This window comes from Ictidomys tridecemlineatus, chromosome 7 (assembly GCF_052094955.1).
Source record: "Ictidomys tridecemlineatus isolate mIctTri1 chromosome 7, mIctTri1.hap1, whole genome shotgun sequence".
In the NCBI taxonomy this organism is placed as follows: Eukaryota; Metazoa; Chordata; class Mammalia; order Rodentia; family Sciuridae; genus Ictidomys; species Ictidomys tridecemlineatus.
The window spans coordinates 59,121,925-59,139,682 of NC_135483.1; the positions used below are offsets into that span (position 1 = coordinate 59,121,925).

The following is a 17,758-nucleotide window of genomic DNA, read 5'->3' on the forward strand; positions in this document are numbered from 1 at the left end:
AAAAAAAAAAAGTTATCTTGGAGCAGGGGGTCCCTTTCTGAAATTTCTGTTGGAAACACAGAATCTGAATAAATTTAGAAAAATTCCTGATTCAGAAATTTAAATGATTTAGGTAAGTCCAAGTTAGCCATTCCAAGTAGTAATTATTCTGTCAGACTGTTAGTTAATTTGTGCAGGCTGAGAAGAGAGAATGCTTCAGAGGTGCAGAGACCCAGATTCAGTCCTTGCTTCCTCCTAAGGTGTGACCTTCCCATTGTCAACTCTGAGCCTCAGACAGGGTGACAGGGATGCTGTGAAATTAGGAAACAACAGAATCAGAAGCCCCAGCTTAGTACCTGCCACACAACCCTGCACACACACAGCAGTCAATGGAGTGCCTTCCGTTCTTGTTAAATGAAAATGTCACTTTTTCAGCAGTGAGCTGAATGGCCGTCAGTTTATTTATAAATCCCATGAAATTGACCTGTCAGTGTCACCTATGATGGGCTTTTAGTTTAGATCTTTGATTTTGACAGGTGCTTGCTAATCGTCAGTTGGGAGTCCCTACTTTGTAAAGCCAGAGTTTACTTCATAGGAAGTTTGCTTAGTAGAAAAAAAGCAATTCAAGGTGCTTTTTTTTTTTTTTAAGATTGAATAGTGCAAAAGAAGGTCTGTAACTCCAACTTCCCCCAAATGTGTTTAAGTTGCTGTCCCAGGAGGCGTCTCCCATTTCAGTGCAGTTACAATAGCCCCTCTATCTGGGCTGCACTCAGCATTCTAACAGCATTTCCAAGGAAAGGCTTCCTGAACCCAGGATTCTGCTCACTGCTAATTGCGTGCTGCTGCTTTGTAAGGCAGGTGGAAGGGTTGGGACATGGGGAAGGGTTGTTGCTGTTGAGCACTATTATTTTGTAAACTCTTGGCCTTTTGGGGTATAACTGAGTAAAAAGTATCTCCTAATGTTGGAATTTTGTCAGAAAGTTAAAGGGAAATCATGTCTAAGAGGTCACCCCCCTTTCAGCTGGTGGGAACTAGTTGTCATAGACTCCTTAATGCAGTCCCACTGGTCTTGGAGATAAGATGTTTCAATCAACCAAAAATAATAAGCAGCTTGGAAAATGAACAGTTCAAAGACATGTTTAGCTCATATGCTGTAACGTGTAGTAGTTTGGTGAAATAAGAATATTTTTTCTCTTTAATGGAGCAACTAAAACATTTACTTTAAAATATAAGAAAAATAATTTAAATGGTAGGGGACCAAGATGACTATTTATATTTCACATCCACATGCCTAGTCCATGATCTTAAGCAGAAGTCTTCTTCATAATTGGCCATGCAAGGCCTTATGGAAATCCACAAGTGGGACTATTCCCAAATCCAAAGGAAAATGTAAAACATTAAGTTGAAGTAAGAAACAAATGAATTCTGTAAAGCTATCCTTAGAGATAATGGTAAATAAGATGAAGATGCTGTATTCTCAGGGAGCTTACAATCTGGTCAGGTATCAGGGATGGGGGGATGCAAATAAGTGAAACAGCAGAGTCAGCTCAGAGGCCTGCAAGCATACTGAAAACGATGAGGGTATCAGAAGAACACTAACAGGAACCAGCATAGCTGCATGGGGTGGACTTTAGAGAGGAGAGTATTCCAATCGAGAGATATATAATGAACAAGGCTGAGACAGCTGAGCAATTGAAAAATCTCAGTTAAGGAGAATACAACAAAGATAGCTTAAGGAGATAAATGAATGTCATAAATCTGCCCAAGCATATTCATTATAGTAGTCATTTACTTAAGCATTTATAGAGCAACAACCATGCACAAGTACTACTTTTATTTGAGATATGATTTCAGGAAGAATTAAAACAGTTTCTGCCCTACTAAAGTTAACATCCAAGAAAATATTGAAAACTGTGCATCAGCCATTGCTTACCTGAAAGAAAATATGAAACATGCACAAAATGGAATAGTATACAACAATTTGGAAGAATAATATAGGTCATTCATTAATTGATATTAAAAGGTGTTTTACAAATTGTTGAGGGGAAGGGGAAAGTAATTAAAACACATGTATCTGGTTTTATCTGCTTGTTTGCCTATTTCTCCTATAAGAATGTGAGCTCTGTAATAAACTCCAGAGCTTGAATAAGTGAGTGAACAAGAGGATGGGAAAGACAAGGATTTTACCTGTGGTTATTTCTAAGGACTGGAATTGGAGTTGATTTTTTTTAACATATTTTCACTACTGCATGAATTTTCTACCAGAATGTATATCATTTTATAATCTGGCAAAATAGTAAATGTATTTTTACAAAACTACTCATTTTTAACACTTTGATAGAATCCAGTAGCTTTATCAATGAACTTCGGATGGGGTCCTTATTCTTTCATAATCCAATCCTATCAACCACATAATCTGGAAGGCTTCATTCAGTGACATCTGTGTGCTTGGCCCAGTGTTGAGAAATAAGCTAGGAGTAAAAGATGCTTAAGAGATATTCTCTTCCTTTGAAGAGTTTTTTGTCCTGGAGGGCAAAGAAGTGATCTATATATGTCTCCATGGACTTATCCATCAAATGCAGAGTTTTAGGGGGAATTGGAAAGAATATGTGACATGTGGCACAGGTGCCTGCCCCCTTGAGGGCTATCAATATTGGAAGCTACTGTTATTCAAGCAGTGGGTTGTGGAGATGTCAGCAGTAGAGAAAAGAAAGAAACCAGTGTGAGCTTCACCAAGGAGCATTCCCTGGGAAAGAGAAAGGAAGGAGAAGGCATTCTAGTCAGCAGCAGATACACCCAGTGTCTGGGGAAGGCGGGGAGTAAGAGGCCAGGCCAGTTGACAGTAGCATGGTGGGAGCAAGTGCTTCCTGGTGGGATAGAATGGCATCTGCAAGGTTAAGACTCTTTGGAGAGGCCCTCGAGTGTTCAGTTGCGTTGGAATATATTGTATCTAATTCAATTTTTCCTAATGCATCTATTGAGAGAGAAACAGACGTGAGAAGCATTAACTGCTTCTACCCCAAGCAGATTAGACTTCATGCTGGAGATGGTATAAATGTGTCTGAAAGTTGCTACCCTAGGTGGGTTGAAAGGAGAATGGGGTTTGCAAGCATTCTAGTACTTTCCCTGGGAGAAAAATCATAGTCACCTGTATCCTGTCTCTTCTGCCCTTCCCCATATGGATAAAGCCTTCAGAGCAAGATCTGCATTTCATTTATTTTTGTGTGATCAGTGCCTGGAATCTAAATAGGTATTCATTATTAGTTGAATGCTTGACAAAATGAATTTTAAAAATACAGGATATGTGTCCTATATTTTTCTAGTATTGACACAATTAATATTTAACATGTATAATATACCATATTAATAATATATAATATTCTCCTGAATAGCATATACACAACATGAAATTTCACTTTCAAGAAGAGGAGGTGGTTCTATAGAGACTGAAAAATATAAGTATGGGTAACATTTCTCCCTAGTTCTCCTTTCAGGCAACCAAACTCCATTTCCTGTTTTAATGGCTAATGATTCAAGGCACACCAGGGCTCCTCATGCACAAGGAAATTGACCTGATAGGACTGTTCCCACCAAGGCAATTGGGGCTTAACTAATTTTTTCTTACCTGAAGTCTGTGTTATATAAAAGAAGATTCAGAAGGGATGATGTGAGCAGTAGAATTCAGCCCCATTGACACTTGGAAGAGAGAGGGAATATTATGAGTCCAGCCATGGCCCTCAGAGGTCTTCCCCTCCCTCTGCAGGGGTTGTCAGTGAGGGGAGGTGATGATGGAACCTTCCGGTAGCTCATGGGGAACCTTTTTTCCTTCTCTTTCTTTCAAGTGCCTATGTCCGGTTCTGCATATTTTTCTTTCTGGAGTCAGTAATAATTACATGGCAGGGAAAATTGGCTTGGAAAATCTTTATGAACTTATCGACTAAGGATGTCATGGAGGCTGATTTATTCTAAGCTACACATTATTTTATATACTGAGTATTTCTTACAATTATAAAATTATCTGACTGTGTAAGTTAACTACAGTTGATAAATTAATCTCTTTTCGACGTTTAAACCTTGAACTCCACCCTCACCACTGCAAAAAAGAAAGACAAAAAATCTTGAAAACCCAAGCACTTAACAAGGTTAATTATGTGAAAATACTTCTTTTGAAATTCTGTCAGCCTAGTGTTTGCAGTTAAATAATGATAAATTTGGAACAATGATACACTGGAATTTCTATTTGTTGCAAATATCTAGAAAGACTAAAAAGAAAACTTTCAGATAAGACCTAGTTTGTATTATAGCTTAAGTTCATTATTTTATATATGCACAAAACAAATATTTCTATCTAAAATAGAGCTTCTAGGTAAATATTTTGTAGGCAAACTATTATGTGATTCGTTGTCTTTTAATGGCAATGAGGGATAAGTGACTGCAGAAGAGGATAGATCAAGAGGTCTCCTGATTTGGATATTTTTTTCATGCTCTAGCAGCAAGTTTGTAATAAAAAGAATGATTTTTTTATGAGACTGTAATTTTTCACAGCAAGCCTAGAGTTGATGTCACTATGAAAAATTCTTCCTTAGTAGATACTCTCAGCAGGAATAATAGATCTAAAAGAAAGGAAACAGGAGTTACAAAGAACACTGACTGTTGTCAGTGACAAATTACATTTGCAAAAGTGATGAGTAGGGCCATTGAAAATTGAGAATAAGTTCAGCAGTAAATCAAAGGCTTCTTAAGTGTAGTTCTGAGTCAATGTTCAAAAGAACAATATTTATGTTAGATGTGTGCTGAGTTATTTTAATGTTCTGAAAAATAATTATTTTGCACATTGATCTTTAGTCTTCTGTGGTCATACTTTATTACACAATGCAATTTCAACATGTTGTATAACATGTTAATGATAAAGATGTATAATATAGTTTGATACCACACATGATTGTGTTGTCCTATGTTGTATCTGAAGGTTTGCAACGTTTTCACTAGTTCCTACACAAGTTTGTAAATTGCTAATCCTTTTATATTAACTGAACTATAAATAAAGCCATGTAGCTGGCATAAGTGTTTGTGCACAGTATCAGTGGTAGGCACATAGAATGCACTGAAATATCTTGTACTGTATACAAAACACAACTTCATAAATGATAGGGCTGTAGATCAGTGATAGAACAGGAGCTTAGCATGTACCACCCTAGCTCCCTCCCTCAAAAAAAGCTAATGAATGAAACAAGCAGTACAAGTTGTATTCGTTGTTTTTAAAAAGTAAAGAAAATTATAAGTATTGGTATAGCTAAATCAAATGTAACGTATACCATAATTATTAATTAATCCATTACCATTAGAGATGGAGTGGTTAACAATTTTAAATAAGCCCATTTTGTTTTAAAGGTTTATTTTCAGTTCTTTCTGGCTTTGTTTTAAAGGTTTATTTTCAGTTCTTTCTGGCTTTCATTAAGTGAGACTTTTTTCACCCTAAGGTTGAGAATGTGAATAAAGACAAATATATTTAATATAATCTTGTGGTAAAGAAGGTATTTATGTGAGAGAGAAGGAACTCCAAGCAGAGTGAAACTGACATTTATTAGTACTACACCCGCAAAGAAGGAACTATCTTCATGTGATTCCTTTAGGATAAGCCCCATGCTAAAGGAGAATTTAATAACATCCTATTTTTTAACTAGCACATTTTAAAGGGAATTAGTATTATAAGAAAAATATAATTTTCATCTTTTATTTAGTTATTAATATGTCTTAAGAGTCCTAGAAACTTCCATTTAATTGTCTTAAATATTCATCAGTTATTTTATAAATATACCAACTAGCACATAGCTTAAACACGTCAGCTTATCCTTGGTCTTAACATACCATCTGCAGGCACTTTAAATAAAGACTTTAAATATTTTAAGAATATTAATATAAACAGATTCAGATCAAAATAACAAACATCTTTGTTAAAAATGCTGTAATTCAAATCTTGGGTTTCTAATGTAAGCACCTAGGTTCCTTAATCAATGTAAACATAATTTTAGCAAAATCTTTCTCCCTCTCTCAGATAAACCCTAAGGAAGATTGTAACATTAAATATATTAAAGCACTCTTTTTATGAGTAAGAAACAATAAAAAAACAGTGTGTGTCTCCACAAGTTGCATCTTATTATCAAAGTTCAAAACATAAATGTTGAAATTCCTACTTTCAGTTTCTGAGATTTGAAGTTCTGTTTTCTTTTCTCATTGGCTTGTATGGTTGTGTCATCTTATTCCTATCAAAACAGATACGGATATTTAAATATTGAGCTAAAATAGGCATTGGTGCCAGTGGTGTGCTGAGTGGATGGTTTAGAGTGGAAATTTTAAAATACTTTTGTCCAGGTCTGTTTTAATTCCTTAGCTTACACTTCCCCAAATTGTGAATGAGGCAAATCTCAAAACTCCCTTTGTTCTTTGTCGCCTGTGAGTTAGCCACAGGTAATGTGCACCCTTTCCTCCTGCAGGGAAGCATTGTGTGGGAAAGCAAGGGAAATGTGAGGGTCACCAAGTGCACCCCAGACAGATGACAGGTCCTGCCAGCATGCAGAGGCTGTGGACCGTACACCTCCCTGAGCCCTTGGGTTGCACTGTGGGCTTGCCCGGTACCCACAATGCTAGACAGAGGACACCAGGCAGCTCTTGTGCTCCATCACATACACTCAAAAGTGTGGTGAGGGCTTGGGTACACCTTCAGAAAGCACATTGGGATGGTGTTATTCCAAGCCAGTTAGTATAAATACACAGTGAATTAATTGGGTGGGCACTCGCTCGCGCTCTCTCTCTTAACAAAGAGAAACATGTAAAAAGCTTCTTAACTCATGGACAGAATTTCCTAGCTACAGTGGCTGGACTTGACATACCTAATCCAATTGTCAGTGAACTAGAAGCAGGGATCTTCAGTTTTTTCCCTTCCAGGGGCTTGTTCCTTGGCTACCCCTGACCCCCAAACTTCTGAATCGTAGATGCTTTCAGAAAAGCAGGCTCTCAGGTTACCCATTTTACCTTTTCTTTTCCAAAGATGTCATCAAAATATCCAGGGAGTCAGAAGTGATTTGCAAAACCGACTGTGGAAAGTCACTCCCTTAAAATCTCTGTCACTCTAACACTGGTCATCTATTCCATTTAGACTTTCTATGAAAACAAGGCCAGTGCCGATAGATCCCCAGGTGGATGTTTTTTAAACATTTTAAGTACTACTGATCACTTGTCAAAATCAAGCTTTCAGACAATCGGTGTGAGTTTGTCTGCATAGTACAACTATCCCTGCTCCATGTGTAGATCTTCCTGTTTAGAAATAAGAGGAATATCTTAGCAACTTGTCGAAGTCAAAGGTCTCAAGCAAGTATCAGTAATGTTCAGTAAGGAGTTCAGATGTAATTACCTAGTGACAGGAGGGGACGAAGAAACCAGTGATTCTTTCCGGCTTTGGCAACTCCAGCTGGTCTTAACAGACACACTGATGTTAAGACACAATGAAAAGAGCTACTTCTCTAGAGACTTTTCTTTTCTCCACTTTGTAAAGGAAGGTATTGAAACAATTAGTTGGCAGTATGGTGCTAGTTTTCTTATGATAAATTTGGAACATGGAAAAAAATATAGCCTTGGTCAGCAGAATTTGGACCCGGTAACTCAACTTCTCCAAAAATACATTTGTCATTTTTTTCATATTGTTCCCTTTCATAATGTGCAAACTGCCCTGAAGTCTTCTTAGAGTCTCTGTTTATTCAAAGGCTTCGGGTTTACTCTGAGTTTGTGTTTCTAGTTTCACGTTCAGAGCGTCCATGTGCTGGCTGTTACGTACTTGACTTGGCACAGATAATAAGACTCGTTGTAACTGCCTTAATTCTCTTTATTAATTTTCCTAAACTAGCTTGAATCGTATGGTGTATTTTTACATAATTATGGTACAAGTGAAAGGCTTGGGGGGAAAGTACAACCACTACAGTATCAAAGCAGAATAAATATTTGCAGAAAAATTCTGCCATAACTTAATATTTTGCATATGAGCCCCTGTACAAAATCAGAGTTATTCCCGGGGCTTGATCCAAAAGAACAAGTCTGTGGCCCACCCCTAGAAGACCAGAGATGATGATGGATCAGAAAAAGGTCAGCTTGAGTTGCCATGCCAAGAATAATGACAGACAGAACCAAGAAGGTAGAATAACAGTACAACCAGAGTTCTAAAAGCAATTGTGCGCTTGCCGCATGGCTGTGAGATCAGACCCCATGTGGCTCTCTGCCTACTCCCTCCACCAGTGCTGGTATTCAGCTGCCTTGCATGTTGGCAGTTTCCCCAGCCATCCAAGTGAGCGTTTTATAATCTAGCTGTGTGAGTGCTTGGATGCCTGTGAGCTGAGGGCCAGTAGTAACTGAAGCTTACTAATTTTATTTATTTTACTCCTCTGTGAAGCACAGGCCATGTCACATAAAAGGAAGCCAGGCTTGGGTACACTTTGATCGCTTGGTTTGTGGTATTTATCTGAAAGTGATTGCAGGAGCCTGTCATGTTAGAACAGAGGTTTGCAGGCTAATACCTGTGGGCCCAACGGTGCACCTCAGATCATTACCATCTGCCCTCGTTTAACGCCCCCTCCCATGACTGTGGTCTAATCTGTGTTCCTGGGCCTCAAACCTCCTACTTAGGATGCACTGTGTCAGGGTGACATGTGAAAACCCAGGCTCTCACCACCTACAATTGCACTCTGTATGTACCGTTTACTCCTGGCAAAGACCCCATAACCACAATGGCGCGCCTTCTGGACAATGTCCCTCTGAAGTGCCAATCATTTAAAAGCCTGGTAATGACATGAAGGGTTGAAGCTTGCACTGGAGGATCCAAGCTCCAGGCTGGGAAAGGAATTATGGTCGCAAAGCTAAGACACAGTAGGTGTGAAGCCAAGGGGAGGATACATTTCAAAGCTGGAGTTCCTAAACTCCAAATAACTGGTAATCCACAAAGGACCTTGGTCATGACATATTGAATAGGCAGGTATCTATCATGTGAAATTGAGGGGAGGAGATGTGATGCTGAATGTCCCTTATTCGAATTTCTTGGGACCCAGAGTATTTCAGATTTTTTGAAATTTTGGGATATTTGCATATTACATAATGAGATATCTTGGGAATAGGACCAAATACTCTAAATCATAAAATGCATTTACATTTCATCTGTACTTTATACACATAGCCTAAAGGTAATTTTATACCATATTTTTAACACACCTGCATTTTGACTGCGACTTGTCACATAAGATCAAGAGTGGGATTTTTCATGTCAGAGTTCAAAAAGTTTTAAATTTTGGAGCATTTCAGATTTCCTATTCTGGAATTAGGGATGCTCAACCTGTATAACAAATGCTTCTTAACTGATATATTTGGCCAGTGCTTTGGGGGAAGGAAGAGTCTGCTCTGTGAAGGATACAGAGTATTAATATAGAACACTTGGTGATCAAGCATCAAAAGGTCAAGTGCATCCTTGTTGCTTTAGGACCTGGAAATGGGGGTGGACCAAGCCCAGGATGGGAACAGTGGACCAATGCTTTAGTGATATCAAAGTTCCATCATTAAGTATAAAGTTTTCCTAGCGAAGGATAAATCACAATTTTGTCATGCACTGGCCCCATTCGTCCTTAGAATGTATTTGCACTATATGGATATATATGTGAGAATTGGTATGGTTAACATGTGAAGGTAGATATGGATGAGCCTTTATGCAAACACGTTTCTGATTTTGAAATCCCTTTGGAAAGGAGCTGACGAAAATAAAACAAAACCACAACTTTTTACCCTACACTTTGAACACTTTCTAGCTCCTATACACATTATGAGGTAAGTGATTTGAAGGTTAAAAAGAAACAGGGTCTTCAAGAGTCTTCCCCTTGCCTTTCTGAAGCTTGCTAACTCTACAGTGCTCCTCTGTGTCGCTAAACATAGGCCATTTCCTTGAGAGAACAAGGCTTGTGCAATAAATACCACTGTCTCCGGCGCACCCCATGGCCAATTGAGGCTACAGGTCTAACATAGACAGTCTGAGACCAAAAAGCAGTTTTTTTTTCCTGCCACCACAGCTCAGGAGCTGGGAGTCATCACTAGCAAGCCACTATCTGTCTGTTTGAGTGCTTCCATCACCAAAGTGGTAGACATTGGGGTGTGCCATCCTTTCCTGACTTAGCAAAATACAATTTCACTCCTTCAGAACTCTGCAACCCTCAGCAGAGGGGGTTCCTTTTGGTCCCAGAGAGATTCTGCCAAATCTACCATAATTAATTTATCACAGTAAAGTCGATTTATTTTTTTCTTCCCTGCTAAATTGTAAGTGCCTTAAGGACAGAACTGCTGATCTGTGCACTGCTTACCCAGCTCTTTGTAGTGACTGCCAGCCTAGTGACTCCTCCCTGGATCTCCCCTCCTGCCTCAGGGCCTTTGAACTAGAGAGTCCCTTGCTTTCTTTTTCCCAGATACCCATTTAGCATTGCATATCCCCCTTGCCTGGTGTATTTTTTCCTTAGCATTTATACCACGATCAAACCTACTGTATTTTTTGCATGTTTTCTTCTTTGGATGTTTCCCCTACTAGAATGTTAGTTCCAAGGTGGTAAAGATTCTTGTCCATTGTGTTAATGCTGCGTCCTCAGCATCATGAACAGTCCCTAGAAAGCTGGAGCTTCTTTGTAGATAACCCCACACGAGTAAGTAACCATCTTTCTAAGCTAAGGCACCCATTTGCCTGCTCAGATGGTTGTGGGTACAGAATCTATCAGGAGTCTTAAATCATTGCCTCAGCCCCCAGGAAGGTCTCAGGCCAGATATCTCAATAGAAAGTGGTATCTTTTGGCATCTCAAGCCTTACCAACTGCAGGTTAATGCATAAAAATGTGCTGGTCTGGCCCCTAGAAATGTGACTGCTGTCCCTAGACATTAGACATTCAGTAATGATTTCACCTCCAGACAGCCCTATTATATAGTTTTTGGAAATTTATTTCAAAAGTACATTGGACAATGTACTCTTTTAAATATTTTCTAATTCTAATTAATTATACATGATAGTAGAATGCATTTTGACATCTCATACACAAATGGAGTATAACTTCTCATTTATCTGGTGGTACATGATATAGAGTTACACAGGTCACGTAATCATATATGCACATAGGGTAATAATGTTGATTCATTCTACTGTTCTTCCTACCCCCTTGCCCCTTCCCTCCCTTCACTCCCTTCAGTCTAGTCCAAAATACCTCTATTCTCCCCACCCCATTTATTGTGAATTAACATTAGCATATTAGAGAAAACATTTGGCCTTTGGTTCTTTGGGATTGGCTTATCTCACTTAGCATAGTATTCTCCAGTTTCATCCATTTATTGGCAAAGGCCATAATTTCATTCTTCTATAAGGCTGAATAATAATGGAATGTACTTTTATGAAATAGTACTTACTTTTCCATGGAATCTTATATGTTCTGTCCTCAGTGTAGTACACACTCAGGGTTTCTAGGAATATATTTGGCACCTGGAAATAGACTCAGCTTCCATTTTGGTCTTCTGGGTCTGTGGAATGTTCTAGTAACGTTAAACTTTGTTGCTTTTCAAGAGCCGAAGTCTCTTTCTGCTTAAAGCCAGTGATTCTTAAATCAGGTCTTGCTCTCCTCCTTCAATTTTCTAATTGTCCGGATTAAAAAAAAAAAAAAATTTGGAGACTAAAAGATGACCAAACCCAGAAGGCATACATGAAAACCCAAAATTAGGTTCCCAAGAAGAAAAAACAAAAACTTAGTGGCTTAAAAAAAAAAAAAAAAGTAGGAGAAGAAAAGTTCATCTTCCTGCTGGACACTGAGTTTCAGAATACATGCATGGAAGCAAGGTACCTACCTGCATTCAAATTTGAGGGCGAACACACTCATGACAAATTAACACATTTTGCAGCTCTGTTGTGAAATGTTGCAATATCCTCCATAATATTCTCCATTCTCCCAGGAATTAAATTTTAATAGGTAATCATCAAGAGAGCAATATTATTGTTTCTCATTAAAGTTTTTGAAAGTTTTTAAAAAGCATTATCATTTATGCCATTTTTGCAAGCTTAAGGACTTACAGATAAGGAATCCCCAGTATGTATTTTATACATTTGAAGTTTGTGCAGTATTTTTTCTATTACTCATTAAGTAAACTGAGTAACAATTTTCAAACATATTTTGCATAGACATTTAATGTTTGTTTGTTTTTTCATTCTTAATGGTGCTAATTAGGCTCTTTCAAAAATGCTTTTGGTTTTCAAAACTCTTTTCATTAAAATGATTCTACAAAATATTCTCCTGATAAAGAAAGATTTCCTTTTTGCTATCAAACCAAACTTGCTTTAATTAAGTCATTGTGGGGTGAGTTTGCTCTCAACTGGTAAAAGCCTCAAGCTGTTAACAGTTAATTACAGCTAACTAAGATATGGAACAGTTCTTCCAATGAGGGTCTGGGCCAGGGACAATAAGTTTTAAATAAAACTAGCAGGAGAAAACAAATACAGGGTATAGAAGAATAATAGGGACAGTGGAGCCATCAACAGAGGTAGAAGATAAAGGAGTCCTCTGTTAGTGGAAATTTACAACTAAATTAGTTTTTAAAAAGCATCACCACACCCTGCTCTTCCAAACCACTCTTCTAACTCCCAAGTTAACCAGGGAATTCTGGGTCAGCTTCTTTTCCTTGGATTAAATTCTTTTTAACATATCTTCCCCCACCCCCTTTCAGTTCTTCAACTTCCTTCCCTTAGTTCAAAAATTTCTCTTTCAGGACAGTATGGCCTTTTACCCCATCTCCCTCCCCCAACTATACACTGTAGAAGAGTAATTTACTAACTATCATAAAAATTGCATTTCTGGGTAAAGATCAGCGATTTCTTCTCCCAACTTAGTGCAACTCTTTAAAACTGGAATGAGCATGCTGTTGCAAACACAAACAATGACCATTGTCTCCTCAAATAAGATTAAATTGTTAACTCTGAAAAGTTCCCCACTGTGTTTTCCAAGAATGACCTGTTTTACAAATGTTAAATTCACAGTCAGCATGTGAGGGCTCCTAGACCGCCTTTTCCTTTTTTCTTATCTGAAGTTATAGACCTCAGGAGAGTGGGCGGGTTACAAGGTCAAAGTCTTTTCCTCCTTGGAACTTGCTGCTTGCTGGGAGAGGGCTGCCTGGAAAATAGATGCTTTGGAGAAGAGGTTGGGGGGTCAAGATTTTAATTCTGTTAAGGAACAGCTGGTTTGAGTTTCTTTCCATTTCTATCTCCTGCTCCCTTCCTCACAAATCCATGGAGAGAGAATTGTGCAGAAGGAACCAGCAACATAAAAATATACCTTCCATTACTGGAGCGGTTCACATTTGTCATCTCGGTTACAGAGTCAGTTGCCGAGTGCTAAAGAGGGGTGCTGCTTTTTATAAAATTAACTTTATCTGAAAACATGAACAGAGCCTGAATCAGAAGAACCTTTTCTAATACAGGGTATTTTACCTAGAAATTTCTTTTGAGTATTTTTAAACTTTTAGTTTAATAAAGGCCTCAGGGATATTTAGAGTCTAAATACAAAAGGAGTAACATCTATGTTACTGGTTTCTGGCCTAGACACTTTGTCTGTGTCCAGATTAGTATACCTTCATTCATTCCTCAAGTGTTTATGTGGCACCCACTCTTAGCCACAGCCATGCAGGGGGCTGGAGAGGGCATAGGGAGACACGCTGAGGCTCCTGTACAAACAGGTGCATAAACATTCTCTTGGTCCAGCAAAGTTTTAGCCCAAAGTTAACAACCTGCTGTTCTGAACAGTTTAAACACTGCTTGGGATTTAAAATCAGATCTGTTCAAACTGACATTATGGTATAACAAACTCATAAATTCAGTATTTAAAATGAACATGTAATACCAAACTGTAAAAAATAACAGTTAAAAAAATTTTGAAAGAAATGTAAAACAACACATGGTTTGATTATTTTTATTTAGGTCCTGAAGTCTCCTGTCTTTTTTTTTTTAAATCTTGTGTGTGTATGCGCGCGCATACACACACACAGAATAAAACTCACATCTCTCAAATAAATGGCAAACTAGTAACAGATTTTTTGTCTGGGCTCCTCAGCACACTGGCCTCAGGCTGTGTTGGTGTGTGGCTCAACAGCAATCAGAGGTCATAATTTCATTGGCAGTTAGCATCAGGTTTAATTTTTCTAGCATGTTACATTTACCAAAATGTCTGGTTTCAGTTACGCTCAGACACTGACTGAATCAGTTTTGAGCAGCGTGATGTCTTAAGGTACCTGAGGTTTATGGAACACACATGCTAATTGTTTTCAATCACTTTCTTTTCTAAACACAAAAATGTGTTTTCTGAAGTTGAATAACAGTAGTCCTCGATGACATTGATTGTTTCCCACAGAAGAGCACCACAAGTAGGTAAAAATGTCAATTTAACGAGACTGCCACCTACTGATTTACATAGTAGAAAAATGCTCCATTTAAGGTGTTTTTTAAAATGTCTGTATGTGGCTTTTCAAAAAAAATAGCTTTCAAAAAACTGATGTATATCATTTTGATTGCTTTTTAGGAATGTGACCAAGTCCATATAGATGATGTTTCTTCAGATGATAATGGACAGGATCTAAGGTGAGCACCATAAAATGTGAAGGAATCTTCTCCCTTTTATGGCTTAATTATTCATCTAATTAAGATGAATTTTCTGTTCAGTTAACTTTGGACTTCTCTTGCATCTAAATAGCACATATAACTTTGGAACAGATGGCTTTCCTGCTGCAGCCACCAGTGCTAATTTATGCCTGGCAACTGGTGTCCGGGGCGGTGTGGACTGGATGAGAAAGTTGGCCTTCCGCTACAGACGAGTAAAAGAGATCTACAACACCTACAAAAACAATGTGGGAGGCAAGTGACCATCACCAGTGCAGTTCAAATGCCAACAGTACCATTCACTGTTGGGTCACACTGTTTGGGACGTAATTAGCTTTTTTAAGGACAGTTGCATCTCACCGGCACTTATCTGCTGTGATTTAGTGTCAGAAATATCAGAATAGAGCCTGCTACCCTGTTTACCTAGTGATGTGACCTGGGGGAAGTCCCTTGACCTCTCCAATTCAGTTGTCCTTCCAATAATATGGGCTTAACAGCCCCTAACCAAATCACAAGATGGGCTGTTAACATTCCTCCTACAGGGTGGATGCTTGCCTTAGCTTGGATCTGTTCCTGTGGTTCACCATGGCTAGGATGGCTTTAGCATTCACAGGGAATATATGGACTTAAAAAAAAAAAAAGATGGAAAGTGTAAGGATAGATTTCCAACATGGCTGTATTCAGATGTTCAAGTGATGTCATCAAGAGAATCCATGCTTTCCCTCAAGAGAGGAATCATCTGATTGTTCCTCCCAAAAGGTGGGAAAATGACCACCAGTAGATCCCGGTCTGTATCCTACCAGTTTAGCACTTTCTGGGTGAGGAAGAGCAGTCTTTCCATAGATTCAGCAAAAGGTCTGCCAAGACTGATTTTCACTGGCAAAGCCAACATCACACACTTATACTGGCAGCCAAAAGGTTAGCTGAAGTGAGGAAAATAGATGACCCAAAAAGAAGGCATGCTAGGAATGCAAAGCCAGTAAGTGGCCCTTATAAACTAAAAACATTTGTCACCTGAATGAGAATATGTGAAAATGACTTTGTATATTATAAAGCTTGAAGGCAATGTTGGTAATGATATTAAATATTTATACAGCCAGAGAAATGCATGCATTGGTGAGGAAATAGCTCATATACTCTTTTAAATCCCCAGGTCTGCTTGGTCCAGCTAAGAGGGAAGCCTGGTTGCAGTTGAGGGCTGAGATCGAAGCTCTGACAGATTCCTGGTTGACTCTGGCCCTGAAAGCACTCTCCCTCATTCACTCCCGGTGAGGCACCCTTGGGGTCTCTGCTGGGACAAGAGTGCTGCTGGCTTGTTCATTTGAGGGATTCATTTTTCAACAGTTTTTTCTTTCTGTTCCCTTAGGACTAACTGTGTGAATATTTTAGTAACAACTACTCAGCTCATCCCTGCGTTGGCAAAAGTCCTGCTATATGGATTAGGAATTGTATTTCCAATAGAAAATATTTACAGTGCAACTAAAATAGGTGAGCTGTTTGTTTTTTATTTTTATCAACTCTTTCTAGTAGTAAAAGTGAAAGACAGTAAATGAAACTTATTTTTCAGAATTCAGAATACTTGAGAAATAATTTTCAAAATCAGCATTAGACATCAAGAGAAATAATAAAATATAATCCATTTGGTAGAAGTCATAAAATTTTATTTCACTGGCTAATATTAAGATGAGTACTTGAGATATAAGTAATTTCTCCTCAATTCCAGATTATCATTTTATTTTTATTATTTTAGACACCATCAACAAAAATATTTGTAAGCTAAAATGAGCAGTTATGTAAAACTATAAAAAGAAACAACTCTAAAAATAGTTTTCTATTACTGGAAATGGGATTTGTTTTTAATTTTTAATATATATGAACAATTGAATTTCCTTTTTTTATGGAGATACAAAAAAATCAAGCTATTTGCAAGAAGGAAACAGTTGGGGAAAAGACTAATATGAAATTTAATTGAACTATAAACCAATATAGAATAAAAGTAGGGATACAAAGGCATGGCTTTTATTCTCAGGAAAAGCAGACATCTCAATCACCATATTCCAATATGATAAAGTAATGTATGAATGAGCACTTATCAAGTATCTACTGTGTGTCTAGAACTATACTAAGTATTTTATATAATTAACTCAATCTTTACATTTTACAATGAGGAAATTAAAGTAAATTGCTCAAGTATATAGTTGGCCAATTACAGGTCTGATTCCAAAATGTAAACTCCTTTCCATACCCTGGAGGTTGCTGCTAAATGCCTGAATGTGCACATGGCCAAGGAAGCATTTGCTTCTGGTCAGGAGTCAGCAGAGGGCAAATACTAGCAAAAGCTAAGGGGCAGGATGACATTTGAGCTGGGTATAGAAGAACAAAGACTGTGAACCCAGCAGATGTGCTAAGAGATCAAAAGAGAAATTAAAATGTGTTCCCTGCTAAGGGATTTGTGAATGATCCTGATTGATTAGTGTACAGTGCTCATAGGAGAAGTTGAAACTGGAGAGGTACACATGGGTCTAGTCTTATGGCTTTGTATATTACCCTAAGGAGATAAATGTTACTTTGGTTAATTCTCCAGAGAAGAGGATAAAGCATCCTTGTAGGTAGGAAGAAGCCTATTTATAAAGGGACAAAGGTGGAATTCCTGTGAGTCTAATGGGTCTCCTACTTTTATACTTCATGATCACTAAATAACTACTTATATAATTATTTATAGTAAGACTTCTCTACTAGTCTTTAATATTCTTGAGGTCTCTTTTGCTCATCATAGTGTCTGCAGTGCCCAGCATATATTAAGTACTCAAAACATGTTTCTGAATAAAATAAATGTCTATTTCAAGGAAGGCTGGCATGGAGGTTTCTTTTAGGCACCTGGTTCAGTGGTGGCATGATTAATGGATGGGGAAATTATGCTTAATTAAATTAGTGTTGAGTTTGCCTGAATACCCCATAGGCTTTTCAGACTTCTCAAACTGGAAATATACATATTTAGAATTTGAGAATGATGGTTTCCGAGAAAAGACCAAGATCAGAAAGCTGAAAAATGTTTACAAAAAGAAAGGGATATACCAAATAACTTTT

General features: G+C 38.0%; 1 protein-coding gene across 11 annotated transcripts in view; it reads left to right on the forward strand.

The window, feature by feature from the left end:
- The window catches only part of Eya1 (EYA transcriptional coactivator and phosphatase 1), a 312,871-nt gene that overhangs the window by 282,050 nt on the left and 13,063 nt on the right, over positions 1-17,758 (forward strand). For all 11 annotated transcript variants that reach the window (XM_078017035.1, XM_040293957.2, XM_005335818.5 and 8 more), the window contains 4 exons: positions 14,595-14,653; positions 14,766-14,926; positions 15,825-15,939; positions 16,038-16,159. In XM_078017035.1, coding sequence (XP_077873161.1) covers positions 14,595-14,653; positions 14,766-14,926; positions 15,825-15,939; positions 16,038-16,159 — 457 coding nt within the window. The remainder of the gene's footprint in view (positions 1-14,594; positions 14,654-14,765; positions 14,927-15,824; positions 15,940-16,037; positions 16,160-17,758) is intronic.